Below are 19108 nucleotides of genomic sequence, written 5' to 3'. Positions count from 1 at the left end.
CTATGGTCCTATATGTTTGCTACATTCCAGCTTATGTATTACGTATTTCCAGACACCGTGGATAAATATTTATGTCTAATTCATACTGTCCTGGATGGTTTTCCATTGCCAAACATGAGCTATAAGAAATATTTGCATGCACTTGTTTTAATTTATTAATGCCGATATATCACCAGTATACAATGAAATAAAATATACATTTAAAATTACTGCAGTGCCCTGCAAAGCAACCCTATACACAATTATGACAATGAATCAGCACAATTTTTGATCCAGTTTTAATCACATCCAATATCATTTAAACTTTCTTTCAGGCGTTTCATATTTTCGCATATTGCATTCAACTCTCTGTTTTTCTTGCATTTACTTTGCCTAGGAGGCCGGTTTCCGGCGCATCTTACAAGAACACTCTTTGCCCTTGCACACGCCACGTCTGTTACCAATCTCTCTGCTGTTGTCTGTTCATCAACTTGATACACTGTCCTGAAACACAATTTATAAATGGTTTGCCATCTTATGACAGTTACCAATTCTAAAAACATTTGTGCTATTGTGAAGTATCTTTCTTTAAAATTTTATAGTCAAATACATGCTAGATGCGATAAAAGCAATTTGTTTTTAAATACAGAGTTTTTCTATATTAAAAAAAATAAAGTTTTTATAAATATATGCGCATACATGATTATAAACAATTATTGATAATAATAAAAATGTTGATGCGTGATAGATTGCATGTATTATAGAGTAGCAATTACATAAGGAAAAATTCAGTTAACTTACTGTGAGAGTCCATTTCTGTTCTGTCTTCTCTCAATAAGCGAACCAGTTATTAGCAGCACCCTACCTTCTTTAAACAGCCTTGTATCCTGAGAATTAAAAAAAGTTTCGAGAATGTTTCACTTTAAGAAAGCAAAAGTATGTTAAAAATGGAAAAAAAACAACATCGATTTGGAGCAAAACCATAAGAATGTATAATAAGGACCCCAACAATATGTAACCTTTGCTGGTCTGTTGTTTCGAAGCAGCCTTAAATCTTCGTCTGTGTCACGACAAGATGCATGACAGTCATTTCTTATCACAAATGTTCGGACAGTTCCATTTTGAACATTGTCACTTCCTTCAAAAATAAGAATATTGAAGTTTGTTATGCAATACTCACACTAAAGTTACACCGAATATTTAACTTATTGTAACATAGAAAAGTAAAAACAGTTAAAATAACATTTTTATTCCATTCATAAACAAAAAAGTACACAAATCAGGCTACACTGTCGACACTGCAGTATGATTTAACACATTTCACAATGAACATGTTTAAAAAACCCACAAGGTCTATTTATAGCACAATATATAAAAGGACAGAAACATGAATATTAAAACAACATACCTGATCTATACACATCTTCAATTACAGCATCTAAGTTGACAAAAACCGAATCTTCCCTTACTCCAATAACCCTAACTTTATACACATACTTCCTAAAAACAAGAAAAAGAGGGAAGCTTATTGTTAAAAACTATATGTGACACAGTTTCATAAACTATGTGGTAAATAAACACAATGATTTCTTGCTTATACTATTCGAGGCCATGGCATGCCATAAGACCTGAGTTGGCAATTTACCCAAATACCCAGGGTGCTACAACCCATTGGCAACCACTTGATTGGAGCATTGGGTGAACCCTGCCCTAAGTTCTAAGCCTTTTTATGTAGGACCTCCATATAGAATGTCAGTGTGGTTTATCAGAAGTCAAACTTACGCTGAACAGCCCTCATCACGATGGTTGTAGCACCTATTTTGAGTGCATGTTCCACATGCTGCACCCACCTCAACTCCAACACATGAAGTTTTTAACAATGTATCATTACGGGTCCTGAAACATAAAAGAAACAAAAGAATTAGTCTAAATTATTTTTGCTAACTATATAGTACTGTCGGATAGCATGGTTACTGGTACATAATGTCCTATATTTCCTATCGTGTTTATAACAAATAATCACACTCTTTTGCAGTCATGAGAATGCAGTTATATAATTCTGTAAATATTTATATTACTATATAAATGTGTATATACTACTATATATATACCTACAATACCCAGCATAAAATATTTCTGTGACTTAGTATTTATGCAGCAATATTCTGACTGTAGAGATCAAATCCCAAACTTTAATCTCTCTCCTAATTTATCTTGTCACCTGCAAGTAGGGCATCCACCTTCTGCACACCTGCACAGATTATCATCATTATTTGCTCCAGTTTCACAATTGGAAGTTTGCAAATCAGGGGTGGTATCAGGGAGAGAGTAGAACTGACCACAGTGGACCTGGGCAAACATTCAAAAATTTGATGTTAAATCTGAGGTTCTTAAACTTTTTGACACACAATCCCCCACACATATAAATGTAAAATAAGAAACAAAACAGGCTAAATGTGAATCCCCAGTTTAATAACCTCCGATTCAGAGTAATTTGTTAGGCTTGCTCTTTCACAGTTACTTATGGTTATGACTAAATCTGTCTTACAGGTTGAGCCTCTGGTAAGCTTAACATTGGACCCCAGGAACTCCCAAAAATTGATTTGAAAAAGTTGCTTTTAAAAGGTTGTTTTGCTAAGTTTTTTAAAAATGTTGTTTAGTTAAGTTTATGAACAGTTGAATAGTAAATCCTGCATTATTTCCAATGAATACTTACCACTGGTTCATAGTACTCGTATATATTTATCTTTCCGGGTTGGGGTTTCCTAACTAGAACCATTTGACGCATTTCAAACGAAATATTCATGCTTTGGCTTGTTATTCGATTCAGATAAAACAAGACATTGTGATTTGTCACCTCATATCTGTCAACTAAAAAAATCAAATTAAAAACCACCTTCTATCTGTAGTGGGTTCATTAAAACATCAAGTCCGTCAATGTATTTGTGTTAACAGAGTACAATATAAAAATAATAATAAACTAACATAAATATTTATTTGAACTTGGCTAGAGTAGAAAGTAGAAAACGGGAAGAAACTATATATTTGTCTTCAGGTAGGCAAACAACAAGTAAAAAACCTATAATAAAAAAGTAAGTTTGCATACACATTCAGTATTTGAATTATAGCTGTAAAACAAATACAAAATTGCAGCAGTTATAGTTATGCTACAAGGTAGTCTTACCAACACCAGCCACATTCTCATCAATAGATAAATCCTCCAAAGTTTGATCAACTGCCTTGTAGCCTGACATGAAACCAACATCAAGAATGGTTGCTTCGGACTGGGGACCAAGTGGTTTAGAAACCGTGATCTGAAATAAAACAGATTTAAATATTGGGTTTAATTATTAATTTGAGAAATTAAAAAAGATAAACAATATAAAGAGGTTCTAAGAGCTAGTGATCTGGTGCTACGAAAACGTAACCAACAAAAATCAAGTCCAACCACTAGTTATTAATAGAGAAATATATTTCACCTAAATGGCATCGTCAGTCTCTTATTCAAATTCTAAGAGCTAGCGTAATAAATTTTGTAAATCTAGCCCTGATCTAATTTTCATATTCTAGGCTTACATAAAGCTAATTTAATTAATCACAAGTTGTTAATAACACGTACAGTGATTTTAATTCTCTTTCCTTGTACACCAGGATTCATGACACGGACATTCGTACTAAGGTTGTAATGACAACTCTCTTCATCCACTACTGTACGGTATGTGCAACGATAGGAAAGAATCCCTTGTCCCTGTCCTTTATGTAGAATGTACAATTACAAAATCATATGATTTGATATGAATAAAAACACAAAACTAATACATGTTGCCTATGCAAAAAATATTCACAAGTGATCCATTAAAATGTTCTTACACCAAACATATAAAAAATAAGTACTGTTTGTCTTAAATAAAATTGAACCTTATTTTATAATTCTAAAAAATTGTGTAAACAGGCAAAAATGTTTACAAAAAACACATTACTGTATTCATGTGTAAAACTAACATAAAAAGTTTTTAATACATACATACCACGTGAAGTCACGTCTACGATTGTCCCTTCAATGACATTTTTAGGCACAGCCATTTGTTTTTTTAATCTTTGATTTGTGTTATCAATATGGTTTGTGTATGCGTTAGGAGGAGCCCACGCTGACCCTGCTGCTCCCTCCATCTCAAAATCGATTCTAGGATTAGCAATTCCTGGTTCCTTTAAAGATAAAGTGTTTTGGTTTATATCAGAACTTGGATTTATTGAATAAATGAATGTGAATGAATGAATGTGTAACTTACTTTATCCTCGCATGGCCGAAAAACGACAGTCTTATCACACGGGTTTAGCACCTCGTGCCAGCTTACAAGTTACCATGTATGTTACTTTGTGGGTAATTATTATTATTATTTTTTTTTGTATGTATGGCTGATAATTCAGACCACCTATTAGTGACCACTGGGTTGGAGCAATTGTCGTTAAGTGTCTTGCCCAAGGACACATACGCCAACATTGGTAGCAGCGTCGAGCCTTGAACCCATTACCTCTGGGTTACAGGCAGGAGCGCTATAACCACTATACCACGGCGCCGGACCTATTAACACTATTATTACCACTACTTTATGTCGCTGCTACCATTGCACCATTGTGGGCGAATGTGCCCTTGGGCAATACACTTAAGAAGAATTGATACAACCCAGTGGTCACTAATGGGTTGAGAAATGAATGGTATAATTCTAAAATCACTATTTAAACAGTTAAACCTAATATTAGTAATTGTATTTACATACCACAGTACTTATCCATGATAAGTAGGTAGACAAAGCTTGCAACCCAATCACTGTATCTTGTGTTGACCTGAAGCCACCATTTGAATTCCTCTGACTAATTAACCATAAAGAGATTTTGCGTCCAAGATCCAAATCTGCTTGTACCACTAAAAAACAGAACATGGGGTGAACATGCAGATAAGAATATAAATGTTGGATCAGTGTCTTCCCAAACAGCTGTTTTGACCTATGTTTGAACCCAAACACTCACACATGCTTTAATATAAACATTCACTCACATGGATCTTTCGCTTTGGACATAGCAACTTGTGCCAATAAAGCGTAGCTGGTGGTTTCAATATCAAGCGCAAGTGGTCGCGTTCTATACCAGTATGCATGTGCATTAGTCCCTGATATTTCAGCAAGAGTTTTTGCTCTCCAAAACACATAGGCCCCGTTCCCTGAGGTCTGTTTCATGGCCATCAACCTGAAATAACAGAGTAATTAGAAAAACCTTTACATGAAAATCATGCAATCTCAATCATAATTTAAAATAAATATAAAAATTAGTATTAGCTATGTGTTAGTTTTACCCAAAAGAATGACTAAATTTTGTCTTTTGACCATCGCACATTGGTATACTAATCTTCATATCACATTGTTTTCCATATATGCAGTTTAGCAAAACAGTTAGCATTTTACAGAATTTACTTTAACTGTTGATTTAAAGAAAAATTTAATAGATTTGTGGGTTTGAAGAAATAAGCTAAAAAGACACCTGGTAAGGTAAATACAGTTTCCAAGTTTTACATAATTCTACTAACCTGGCATTCATCTCAATTGCTAACTGGCTGCGAGGGTTGTGTAACGCAGCTGCGTAAGCCAAGAGTGAAAGTGGATATGGGCGTTGGAATGTTGCATGGTCCTTATGTTGTTCCAAATAGTTCATTGCACTAACTCTTGATGCGATCACTCTTTGATTCAACTCAGGTAAGCAAATGGAATCAATCTCCCCCATGCTTATTGCAACATATGCTGTCAAAGTCATAGGTCCTTTTACTGCTCCCTGTAGAAATAGATAAAGGTAATTTGTGTTTATAGATAAACATTTGCACCCCTTCATGAAAATTAATAGATTAAAGCAACCAGAACCCAGAACCATAATATGACCTCGTATTATGTGTAAAGATATTTGTGTTTCAAGTACAAATATTGCAGATCATTTATGGTTTTGTAAAAATATTTATAAGATGTTATAACACAAGTATTTTTATTAAACATCAGACACACATGGTGTATTCATTCACCTCATGTTCACTGTCAAGTTATAACATGAGTGTCTTTTTTACATCAAACACACTTGCTCTAGATCCCTGACAACGACCTCACCCATAATAGAATACATACAATGCAGCAAATGATAATCTTACATGCATCTCCCTGTGAAGTGGTGGTCTTCGCTCACGGAAATGTCCACCAGCCATTTGTTCCCCGATTAAAAAGTTGAGTGAATTACAAATAGGCCCAACATTCATATCCGTATCATAACGTCTTCCATGGTAAAAAACTTTGTCAACGAAAGCATTTAACCTGTTCAACAACAAGAAATCAGTTAACTCTTTTTTTCTCAAATATTTTCTCTATGAAACTTTTTTTTGACACAAAACCAATTTTGACACAAACAGTAAAATAAGTAACTTAAAACTTTTACTTACCAAGTGCTTGGCAAGTAATGTGTGAATACGGACCACACTCTTGGATTTGTATGTGTTGTCCTATAAGTCATCTCTCTCTGGAAAGCTGAAATGTTGTAAATATTAGTGGTCAGGTTAAACAACAATACTGGAATGAGAGAATCAAAATTTCAGCCAATTCTATGCCCAAAAAATTGTGAATATTCTGGAACTTGTTTTACAATTATTCTGGGTCAGAAAGTTAAAATTAAATAAAATATATTGACTTTAAAATGACAACAATGCCTAATATATTATGTGCAATTCTTACCTGCTTCTATTTTGTTCACTGCTGAATTGTATTCTGGTGAATTAGCTGTAATTGTACCCGTTGTCACTAAATATTGAAGTGCAAAGACAGTAGGTCCAGCATATATCATGGTCTGTTCCCCACAACCATATGGTTGCCTGTATAATGAAAAACATTAAAAAATGATATACATCTCTTTGAATTCAGCATTTGAGATAATGTTCAAGGACATTACAGTGTAACAAAATATATGCAAAACAACAGTATATATCGTTTGGACATTATTATTTTGAAATCGGACCACAACATTAATTTCAATTTCTATTTTATTGTATCCAAGTGAGGTACTACAGCAAAGTACTTCACTACAGTAAGCCACACAAGGGAAATAAGGACTAAAGCCAGAGTTGGTAAAGAGTCAGAGCATCAGGGTCCATTAGCATATTTTTTCTAAATGCAAAGGTAAATCCAGTGAAGCTGACTAGCTGGGAATTAAACAGGTCAGATAGTAGGTTTATTTTGTTTTGTTTTGTGATTTTTTTTGTTTTCGTATTCATTTGTCTTGCACCATAGTTCAGTTGTCACCTGATAAGACTGTTCACATTGTTTGCTTCTTGTGTTACCGGATCAATTTCTATCGCTGGTCCCATGAAGTCCACTGTAATGTTCATGAAAGGGAAATAAAGGGTGGTTGTATTCAGAAATATATGACAATAATATTTTTAACTCTTGAAAAGCCTAATTAAAAATAAGTGCAACTTATTGAAATCCTTCATACTAAATATCTTTAAAATCAATGCCTTTAATTGAGTGCTTTAACAGGGTACAAAAACAACATAGCAAATATTATATGATGCAACAATTGGACAATATGTGTACTTACTGTAAGCATACAGCATGCACTTTCTTGTCCCCAAAACAAATTGTTCAGGAAAAGTGAAATTTATTTGAGTCTGTTGAACTCTGCTATTTTTTAAATCAATCGGGAAAGTCTCATAGATGTCTTTAAGTTCCCCTTCATCCTAAGATGGTAAAGAATGTTTATTGTAAACACTTTATATTGGTGGACAACCTTTTTTATTCATTTATCTTAATAGGACAAGACAACTGAGCGCTCTGTATTGTGGGCGTACACATGGTGGCTTTATGAATCATATGTTTCTGCTTGTGAGTTGCAAAAATCTTTGTGGTTTATTTTGTGCGGTTGTTGTTGTTAATTTAATCAACATTTTTTTGAGCGCAAATATCTAAAAGTTTACAGAAGCGAGTTGAAATAAATGTTCACCTCAATCAGAATCTCCTTCTTAACACTATCATAAGTTCTATTCCGATTGTCAGTGATGTATACTTCCACTGTAGCCTTGGGAATGTCTCCTGCAGGAATTCGAAGTGGAAGGACAGCAAAAGAAGCTGAACCTGCACTGCGTGGACCAACACTTATCGTCCGAACTAAGTCATAGCTTCCTGCAATAAATTACTATTAATTATCAACTTTGTAAACTACCATAAATTAGGTGTTGTATTTCTAACATTTTTTATTTTTAAACTTATTTTTTTTTTAATTTCTAGCATCTTTTAATTAAAACTACATTTTGGATTTGTAACAATCTAATATTCCAGAAATGATCTTCTTGAAGATTAAAATTATAAGACCTATATAACTTAATGAAGTATTGCCACACAACAAGATAAGTTAACTATCTTACCATCTGTACGGAAGTGTGTGCACAGTACAGGATGAGCCCTCATCATAATATCCACCTGAAATACAGTAACATTTTTTGAACAAACATTTTATAACTCAAATAAGAATTATTATCTTCCTTTAGTTTATAGATACCATAAAAATGAAACAGTAGCCTAAAATAATAAACCCCTGGACCCTATGCATGCATTTGCCCAACAGATTACCAATATAAAACTAAAACCTGTTAGTATTTCAGGTATTTGTTAATGTATTATGGCTGGGGGGGGATATACTTGTGAAGATAAAAATAAAAAATAATTTATGGACAGACAGATTAAAACTTTATATTATTTCACAAACTGACCGTAACTAGAGTGTCACCATAGTTAAAGACAGAGAGTTTTATCAGTGCTTGTTCCCGCTTTTTCAAGGAGTAAGGAGTGTAAACTTGAACGAAAACATTTTTAAACACTTTCACATTAGTGGTGGGTGCAATGCAGAAACCATCTGGAGAAAGTTAAGTCAATTAAATATTGATTCATAAATTAAAGTTTATTTTTGGAGCAATAATTTCCAAATAAGAACCAAAAAAGTATGTTAGCGTTGTCAAAAAAACGTTCAGTTTTAAAATAAAAATATGCAAACAAGTTTTGTCTTTACGTGCAATTTTTAGCTTAATGTAGAATAAAATGCCTGCAAATAGATACATACCTGGAGTATCTGCTGAAGCCATTGCGTCTATTTCATAAGTTGTAATACTGTCCCTCGCTTTAGCAGTAATCTGCCTCCTTCCGCCTGCTCCACTGAACAAATATGTTCATCAGTTGGTAACATTTATCATAAATGAATGCATGACTGAATAGTATTTATTTATCCCTGCATGACTGCTTAAAAGATTATACCATGAGCATCAGCTCCACCTCAAAGCTTAGTTATCTAACATTCATATATATTCATATAATTAAACAATAACGGGCCCTTACATGTTGAGGGATCTAAATATAAGGCTTTCTGCAAAATCTTTTCGCACAGCACTTGCAACACTCCGTTCTACCTGCCCGTTTACTCCAATGCTTCTTCCTTGGACTCTTTGACGTCTTGTACCAGAGTTGCTAAAATAAAACACAAATGAGTTATTGATACTAGTTGATGGTCAAAATATCAAGTTAAATAGTAGCCAAAAACCGCATTGTTCTCTAAGTTAAAAGGGTAGTTTTGCAACTGGAATACAAGTTAAAATCTTTGACGCAAAGCAATGCATAAAAATAGTAGTAAACGAAGTGATGCATAGAACGATACTGTAAACTTTTCTAATGGGTAAGTGGCATGAGAAACACTTATAGGAAAAAGAAATAAATACTTGGCATATTATTATTTTGATACACCCCGCATGTTAAGCATAGGTGTTATAAACAAGTTGCATTAAATAATATGTAACTTACAGTCTAGCCAAGGCAATACATTCTGCATAAAATCGTTCAGAACAACCAGGAATGGCGTCATCAAAAGTATAAATCACTCTGTCTCTTTGCATTTCACATGTGTCATATTCTGAAAAACTTTTTTTCTTTCCATCTTCCCCACATTTGTGTAGCTTTGCCTCTGAGTAATTATCATCATTTAGTTATGTATGGAGCATAATTTGCTAATGCAAAGACCATCATGTACCTTTTAAATTAATCTAACAGTGCATCAATAGGGACTCTGCATTAGCAGCATAAAATTTTCTAAATTTAGTTTTAAAACATTTATGTACATTCCAATTATCATATTATATAATAAATTGAGAAACATCCAACATATATAAATTAATGGAGAAACATATAAATTAATGGAGAAACATATAAATTAATGGAGAAACATATAAATTTATGGAGAAACATATAAATTTATCGAGAAACATATAAATTAATAGAGAAACATATAACTTAATGGAGAAACATACAGCTAGTATTAAACTTGTACCATGTATATAAGTTTAATAGCGTAATGTTACACAACTTCTTACCAATACTTAGATCTTGTTCAACTTGTATCTGTCGTTTCTTTCTACTCTGTGCCGCAGCAGTGCAGTCCAAGGTATCCAAAGCTCCAGGCTTGTGTGTTGGAGTTGTTAGCGTTAACCCAGCTCCCTATATTTGTCATTAAATTGAAAATATATATTTTTTATCCAAACTATGTCTTATTGACTGTTGTTTAACTAATATATTCTATTACGTATTTATTTAAATAAGTTATTTGCATTTTACAGACAATGTTTGCCTTTATATGTAAGTAACAAGATAACTATATGGCCATAAACTAAATTAAACATATTCATGATTTTTTTGTTCACTTACAAAGAACACGTTAGGGCCATCACTTCCACCATTACTGACACAGCCTTGGTCATAAGCTGCCATGTCACTGAACATGGAGTTGCGAGTCAAACGACTTCCGTTGTACAAGAAGTAAGCAGCACGATCAACGCCATATAAAAGCACATCAGCATTTTGGGCACCTGTAAATAAAATGTTGGTATTTTTCAGAAAGTGATTCAATTTATTTAACGCCAAGATAGGGTAACCAAGATCATTTTAATACGAGAAAAACAAAAGTTGTCAGTAGGATCTGTAGATAAAAAAAAAGTTCTGGGTCAAAAAAGTTTTGTAACAAACAAATATGAAGATAATATACACAGCTAAAGATACATTCCGAAAAAAGAAAATCATGTCGCAATGGTAGGTAATGTGCAATCATATACGCAGATATAAAAACAAACCTTCAATAGTGTATGTTATTGGAGCACCAGGTTTCACTGTGTTTCGGTTTGTTGTTACGGTTAATTCCTAGAGATATATGCATTGTTGTTACTTTTTGCAATAATTTTTTTTTTCACAAGATAGAAAACAAAACAATCACCCGATCACCCGGATGTATTAAAGTATTATAAACCGAATGTACTGTAAAAATTCTCCATGCAACATCAAAAAGGAAATTTGGATTATGATTCTGTGCATGTAATGGTGTATCTATTTAAAAAACACCTAAAAATGTTTTATTAAAAACTAGAAAACCAACTATACATGATGTCACAATTAAAAAGTTTCATGTCATTGTCAATCCATATAAATTTCAGCAGAATTCAATGAGGATTACTTACAGTTTCACATCTGTTCACCACATTCACAAAAGCAGAATTCGAGACAACTTCTGCCCCGTGTAGGAAATAAGCAATGACCCTCATAGATGGAACCATTGCTTGTGTAACTTGTATAATCTGCACAATATTGTGGCTGTTTGCTGGAGGAACAATCCTTCCAACCAACACCACACTTCCACGAGAGACAACCTGAAGAAACCACAAAATTCTTAGCCCATTACAATTACAAACTATCAAATGAATTAACCGGGGCTAGATACCCTTCTTAACCTACAAGTGAATTGAACTAACAAAGCATTTGTCCGCTTTGTAGGTGAACAGGTCTGCCTCTAACCCAGAGGCAATGGGTTCAAGACTGTATTCTGCTACCCTTGTGAGCTTTTCCTGGTCAATATAAGTTGCCAAAATTATTAGCCACACAAAAAGAAAATGGGGGGTGTATAAAACATAACACCCGGGTTTAACGACTGTCGTTTCGGGCAACGCGAGGATATAGTAGAAAGTTACAAAAAATTAAATCAATATCTCTATATATTCTAGAAATCAAGCCCTAATTATACAAATAAGATCAACTCACATAGAACCGAATTTCTGCAGGTGTGGGTTGATTGAAAGCAAGCGTAATATGAACCTCACGGCCAACATCAACAGTGTGTGGGTTTGGTGTCACCTACAAACATAAAAACAAAGCAGAAATAAAAAGCAGAAATTTTTACCACAAGGAGCTGTTCCATTTCAACTTTGTAAATGACAATTTTCTGTATATAGAAAAAAGGTACCAAACACCTCCTTGCCTTTGGAAATTAAACATTAACCAATCATATTACAAACATGTGATTTTTATGACAGTTAATGGTGTAAGGAAAAATATGTGACATAAATTCTTACACTCATGTATAATGCTTCCATATAGAAGCCATCATTAATTCCATGCAAATATATTATATTTCTTTGTATTGTACTACTAAAATGTCATAAATACTGTTTTATGAGAAAAAGCTCTTTCGAGTCTTGTACAAACCGTAAGGAACCTCTGGCCTGGAGAGTTATATGCTTCAACTGTAATATTAACAGTAGCCTGATTGGCAGCTCCAAGATTAGGCTTAGCAGTGGTCACTTTGATGAACTAAAGATAACAATAACAGTACGTAAAAAAAACAAAATATGAAAAGGTATAATTAATTCTTGAAAACTTCTGGCATATGCGTTAACTTTATTGTTTCATTTTTCACCCAGCAACATATCATCAAGGTAAAAACAAAAAACCTTTTTGTATGAGGATTGTGTAGTGAATGGTTTCTTGTTTTAACAGCTCATGTTCAACAATTAAATACCTGTGTTCCAGTTGTATCGAAGTTGTGAGGATAATTCACTTGGCCATTTTGATTTGCGGTACTATTACGTATAACACGTTGACCATTGGGACCAGCTTAAAAAAATAAAAAACATTTCAGTGTATGGTCACTTAAGACTCTTGGGTGTTAAACTGAAAACTCAAGGGCTTTTGACGTAGTAATAGGTCTGTGACCCAAAAAAGTTACATACATGGTAACTCGTAAGCTGGCATGAGGTCTAGGAAACAGAACATCCATATTTTAATGACTATCGTTTTCCGGGGAGGCGAGGATAAAGCAATTTACATTCACTTACTTATTTCTATTCTGACTGGAATATTCGCCATGTTTTGATGAGTGACAACATCTTGTACATCAACCTAAACAACAACAACAAATAATAAAATTAAACATACAAAGCAAAAATAAAGTAACAACAACCAATTTCTCTCATTTATCAAAAATTCTTCATATTAATTTTTAGTTTATTTTCATCACCATTGACAACACATGTCGGGATTAAAAAAGAAAACCTTACACACAATTAGGGATGTGTACAAATGCAAATATTTACAAGTATATCAGTCCCTCACTAGTTTACCTGTAGCAAATAAGAAATTCCAGGGGTGTGATACTTCAATGCACGTGACTTATCAATTCTGTATGGTGTTCTTAAAATTGGGATGTTTGAAATGACTGCAGATTCCATAACACCATCAGCCTCACCTGGGTAATAATAATAATAATCAGGTTTTTCTAAACAAGCACACTAAAGTTTTACATGTGTTAAGTTAAAAATTTGGCAAAGCAAGAATTTTAACAGAAGCATGTAAATGTGTAGAAAATGATGGTTTAATGGTTCTTAAACAGGGGTTTAAGTTGTAACAGTGACTGATTTTAATCGACCATTATATTAAATACCAACCGTTCACTGTCGCAAAAATAGAAACCACGGCTCCTTGGTCTGACATTTGTGCCAGAGTTTCACCAGGTTGCAAAATGCCAATGAGTTCAGCTAGTGGGATGCTAAAAGGCTTCACACCATTTCTGAATAATGCCTAGAAGTTGAAAATACAATTAAACCTCACCAAACGTCCAAGTTATATAGTATATAGTTTATACCATAATAGAAAGTATGTTACATACGTGGTAAGTCCGAAGTGGCATGAGGTGTGTGAAACAAAACACGTTTGTTATAATGACTGTCATCGCAAGGTTTGAGTTACATTAACTCATTCATGAATTTTAATTAATGCACTCCTGCCAACAAGCCAATGTCTCTCGGTAGGCACATTTACATAAATCAGCCCAAAATATTTGTTTTTATAAACTACAATTACCGTTCGGGTTATTCTTGGTGGTATCTGATAAAACTTGATTGCTGGACCACCTGGCAGCTTCTGTAGAGTTGCAGAAAGATAGACATTGCCATTTACCGGTTCTCCATAGCTGTGTAAAAGCAATTAAATCATCATAATTTTTTGTGTATCTCGCTTTATCCTTGTGTGGCCAGAAAACGACAATCGTTATAACACTCATGTTCTGTTTTACACACCTCGTGCCCAGTCACGAATTACCAAGCATATAACTTTGCTGATAAATTTTTACTTTTTGATTTTATTTTATGGCTGACAATTTAGACAACCTATTAATGACTAATGGATTGGAGAAATTGCTGATAAATGTTTGCCAACGGACACATACACCAACAATGGTATCAGCAACGAACCTTGAACCTATAATCCCTGGGTTAGAGGCAGGTGCGCTAACCATCCACTCCAACTTTATAAAGTATGTAAAATTTATCCAATTTGTAAAAGTTATCTAACTCATATGCAGTAAAATTCATAAATTATCAAACAACCCACCTATAGTTTGCATAGATAGTGCCAGTTATACGAGGGTCACTTGTCAAAATGTGGCTTTGGGCAAGTTGCAGTGCCACATCAAATGTCGGAAGAACTGCAGATATATTAATTAACTAATGAGTTAACTTAAGATTAAAACTAAGGTCCTCTATTGTAACATATGGCCTCACTCATATAGAAAAGAAAATTTAAACAACTATGTATTTAACAAGTAATTCATTATGGAATAAAACTATGTGTCTATTTCTACATAGCTCTCACCATATTTATCAATCTTAAAACTTGTTGTGCTTGATGTGGTGTAACCCTGGATAAAGACAACAATATTCATTTTAAACAACCTAATTCTTATCGGGTAAAGCATTATAATAAAACCTAATTTTTATTTATTCTTTGATCATAATAAGAAGACCATACTTGTTAAATCAACGAAGAGAGGGACTTAACAGCAAAACAACAGTTGCTGTAACAAGCTACACACAAGAAAGTATAGAAAATAGTGGTGTTTAAAAGCATGTCTGTTGAACCTAATAAACAGTAAACTCCAAGGAGTTAACACATTTAAAAATTACCAAGCAGTGAGAAGAAAGTGTGCATAAGGTATAAACAACATTTAAAATTATTTCCCTACTTTAAACACATAAAAAAATATTTGTTTTCACAGTTGACTTACATCGGAAGAAAACTTCACTTCAATACTCCATGTTCCATAAATGGGATTCTCATTGATTGCGAACTCATGATTTAATTTATTACTTTGTAGATCAACAAATGATTCTCTGACCAAACCAATTCCATCTGGAGTCTGTATGATTTTTATTGAATTTGGTTAAACAGAATTCCCATGCAAGGTACAGTTATACCGAGGGCAAACAATTATCATATGAAAAAAATTTTTTTTACAAAATATGTAAATTAACAAAAAAGATGCCCATTTTTAAAAGGTACAAAACTGATGATCACCATTTATAGTTTAAGTACTGTCTGCTGGTAGCAAGATGCTTTGGACCAAGATTGCAATAAATTGATTTTTTTTGTTTTTTCGAAATAATCTATAGATTTGAAAGGTGTTAGAAAACCAACTAATGCTCATAACTATATGCTGAAAACTGAAAGTTAAAAATGCAATTTTATTCACACCTGGATTGTAATTTCTGCATCCACTCCAGTCTGGTGGCCCATGTTTTGGTTTAATAGGAACGCTGAGATCTTAACTGTGTCATTGGGTCTGAGTTTACAAAAGTTCAACTGTTATTATAAATAAATTGACTTTGGTTGTTGGGTGATAGGCAACTCCGGCCTAAAACCCAGGTTCCCTAGCAAGCCTCGTGGAAAGGGTCACAAGAAGAAAAACAAATACAATCTTATCATAATGCAAGTCCTGCAGTATAAGTTGTGTTATAATTGTATAATGTTGCCTAGAGACCCTTTTTTAATGTTATGTTTGGGACCCTTTTAAAAAAGTTGAGTGAACAAACTTTAGCATTATTGTCTATTGTTGCTCAACATCAAATGTAGAAGTTTTAAAAAATATTCTTTCTATATAGTAAATGTGACAAGGTGTAACAGTCATGTGCTTATTTTATAAGGTTTGTAATTATGTTTTATTCAAAAGCGTGTAATAATGAGTCGTTATACTGTTCCGTTCCGTATGTTTAATATGTTGTTTACTACCCAGGCATTTGTAACCAGGACCAAAGAGAAAAAATAAAATCATTCATTTATATTCGTTTACTTGTAAATTGGTCGATCGGTGATGACGTAAATATAACCGCTTTGTTTGCTGACGAGTACGTCAATGTTTTCGGTGAAATCTGAATTACTGTTCGTTACTTGGATGGTTAAACGAACTTTCTGTGTCAACCCAAAACTGGCGATTCCGTCTGCTCCTTGTGGGTCACGAGTGACCTGGTAAAATGTTATACTGACTTATTAAACAAACCATAAATAGTGTTTATATCTTTAAATGTAGTGGAAAAAATTGGAACAATAAAAAATTGGAACAGAGAAAGGAATTAGCACCAAAACAACAGCTAAAAACATGAGAGTTGCAAAAAAACTCTTAAGTAATAGTGTAAACATTTAGGTTAGTTCATTGATAAATCTAAAGAATGAACAATTCATTTTTAACCAAGTTGTTTTTTTTTTTATTAACCAAGTTGTTTAATTTTAAAACATAGAAATTGGGTTTCATTAGATATGTGTCGTACTCATACTTGTGGAAAATCTTACCCTGAAAGTCATTTCGATCGGGTTTTGGCATTGCGCCGGTGTTAGAACACGCTGCCCGGTTCGACTGAAGAAAGTTTGTAATCCAGGAAGATCCTAAAAAAAAAGCGAAACCCAAAATATGTTGAAAAGTCTTAAGAAAGCAATCAACTTAAAGGGTTATCTCTTGTGTGTTTTGCACAGAACGCAGCTACTATTGGAATCCAATGCAGCTTTGTGTGACGTTTTGTTTGTGTACCGTTGTTATATATGTTTATAGTTTTTGTGTTTATAGATTGCTTCCATGTCCATTGCTGATGTGTATATAGATTAGGTGTTCTTTCGTTGTTATGTTTTGGGCTTCTATGTTGTTTGCTCATGCTCTATGTGACATAGCTAACGTATTGCAAGTATGCTAGTTATAAATACCTGCAAATATCCGGTAATTGTAGCCCTGTTATAACCATGGAGGTTTACAATAATCTTTTCGTCGGCGTCAACTCTTAATGCCTTGGGGACCACAACAGTGTGGTCGAACCTTTAACAAAACATAAAAAACTTGAATGACCGGCATTTTAATTTCATTAAAGCAGGAGTAACTACCGGAAAGGGAGCTATAAAACTTGTCAAGATACCATATAGTAGGGTGGGGCAAGATGGGATGCCTAGTATATAGATACAAATGTCTGATCGTGTTCTAACAAACAACGCTGCGTAATTATAATGACAGCACTATTGCCCCAGCACGCACAACACAGTATGCTATATTAGTGTAACTAGTGTTAACTGAACGTTGAGTTAGTTTGCCAATATCAGGTTTAATTACGGAACTTCAGCTAACCCTCCGGCTTTTAATGAAGCACGACAGACTTTGCGCTAAACAAACTTTATCAAGAAACCAACTTTCGCCTAATCGCCGATGTAAAAAAATGTCAAACCAGTTTTGCTTAAGCGCAAATTTGAATGCAGGTTAGCCGTTTTTTTATTTTATTTTTTTGTATCGTATTTTTACAAATTACGTTAAGTTAAATTCTACCTCTGTCCCATTTACTACTAAACAAAGAAAGTTCAAAGAATTATAAAACCTCACGACTCTTATAGACCGTTGTTAATTGTTTAAAACACGATCATATTTGAATATCATGCTAAAGGTGTCCCGCCTCCCCCCGCCCTCATACTATATATCAGATTATAATTATATGCATGAAGAGCTCCATTGTTTAGCGTGTTTGCAACGTAGTTTAAGTGGCAAGCAGCATAAAATTTAAGCAAAGGGAAGCCTAAATCTCTTTTCGCCACAAAATTTCAACAACCATATTCAACCGCTCGACCATTTCGCAAAAGCTATCTTGCGGAAGTAATTCAACTTTTATTTTAACCAATTCGCAAAAGCTTGCGGAAGCTCTTGAATTTTATTCTGTCAATCGTTACCGCAAAAGTTGTTTTGAAATTGCACACGGGAACGACAGTGGCCTAATTTATCTTTATTTATCGATTTTTCCATCGACAACAAATATTTACTTAGAAAAATGTTACTAATACGGTTAATGGGTTACGAGACAAGAAATAATACAAATCTTTAAAATCGTAAGAAATTGCTTTTGGTGTCCTCTGTAGAGTTATACCGTTCTTGCTCTATAAGATACACCGTACCATACATGCAAGGTTTATAGATTGTACTAGGTTGGGGGAATATGGGACACGCTTAACACTTTCAAATATAGGATTTAGGCGTCAACGGAACCCATTTTATCCACTGTACTATATATTTTAATTTAGTAAAGACTGCTGCGCTGGATTTCGGCCAGAAACTTAATAAATATTTTAAGTTAATCTTAGCGTCCTGTAGTTGCCAGGCGTTTTATAAAGACAAAAAACTTAATTGCTTTTGTTAATTAAGAACAATTAAAATTCCGGGGGCAAAGTTAAATCTATATAGCCTAAATACTTAAGTACAAAAATAATAAAAACTTACGCGGTCGCCACTGCCAACAGCGTCACAAGTAAAGAGAACGAAAACCAGACCATGTTGATCACACAGTTTGACTGAAAACGAAGATTATTTGGAGAATCGAGACACATATATATACAAGCAGGCCTGCGTAGCCTTTTTCAAAAAAGTTTGGGACGTTAATCGTTTCACGGAAACT

The 19108-nt window shown here is 33.8% G+C and overlaps 1 protein-coding gene across 1 annotated transcript; it reads right to left on the bottom strand.

Moving 5' to 3' along the window:
* Nucleotides 1-131: 131 nt before the first annotated feature.
* On the bottom strand, nt 132-19090 carry LOC149728940 (complement C3-like). Its single transcript, XM_089887744.1, has 43 exons — nt 18934-19090; nt 17388-17496; nt 16983-17075; nt 16486-16658; nt 15891-15978; nt 15424-15555; nt 15012-15057; nt 14751-14844; nt 14223-14331; nt 13808-13940; nt 13484-13608; nt 13199-13262; nt 12883-12977; nt 12570-12674; nt 12126-12218; nt 11549-11737; nt 11168-11234; nt 10746-10906; nt 10415-10538; nt 9849-10008; nt 9390-9518; nt 9118-9209; nt 8771-8913; nt 8426-8480; nt 8005-8183; nt 7603-7741; nt 7305-7377; nt 6741-6877; nt 6452-6536; nt 6167-6326; nt 5561-5802; nt 5036-5223; nt 4758-4903; nt 4008-4185; nt 3599-3732; nt 3164-3293; nt 2696-2850; nt 2201-2328; nt 1762-1875; nt 1388-1479; nt 999-1117; nt 781-866; nt 132-483 (listed from the first exon to the last, which is right to left on the bottom strand). Exons 1-43 carry the CDS (start codon nt 19038-19040, stop codon nt 279-281), a joined length of 5376 nt encoding a protein of 1791 aa, XP_089743870.1. The 5' UTR covers nt 19041-19090; the 3' UTR covers nt 132-278.
* Nucleotides 19091-19108: the final 18 nt, after the last annotated feature.

The sequence above is a fragment of the Ciona robusta genome, chromosome 11 (genome assembly GCF_009617815.1).
Source record: "Ciona robusta chromosome 11, ASM961781v2".
Classification (NCBI taxonomy): domain Eukaryota; kingdom Metazoa; phylum Chordata; class Ascidiacea; order Phlebobranchia; family Cionidae; genus Ciona; species Ciona robusta.
This window is presented reverse-complemented; position numbering and strand designations above follow the sequence as displayed.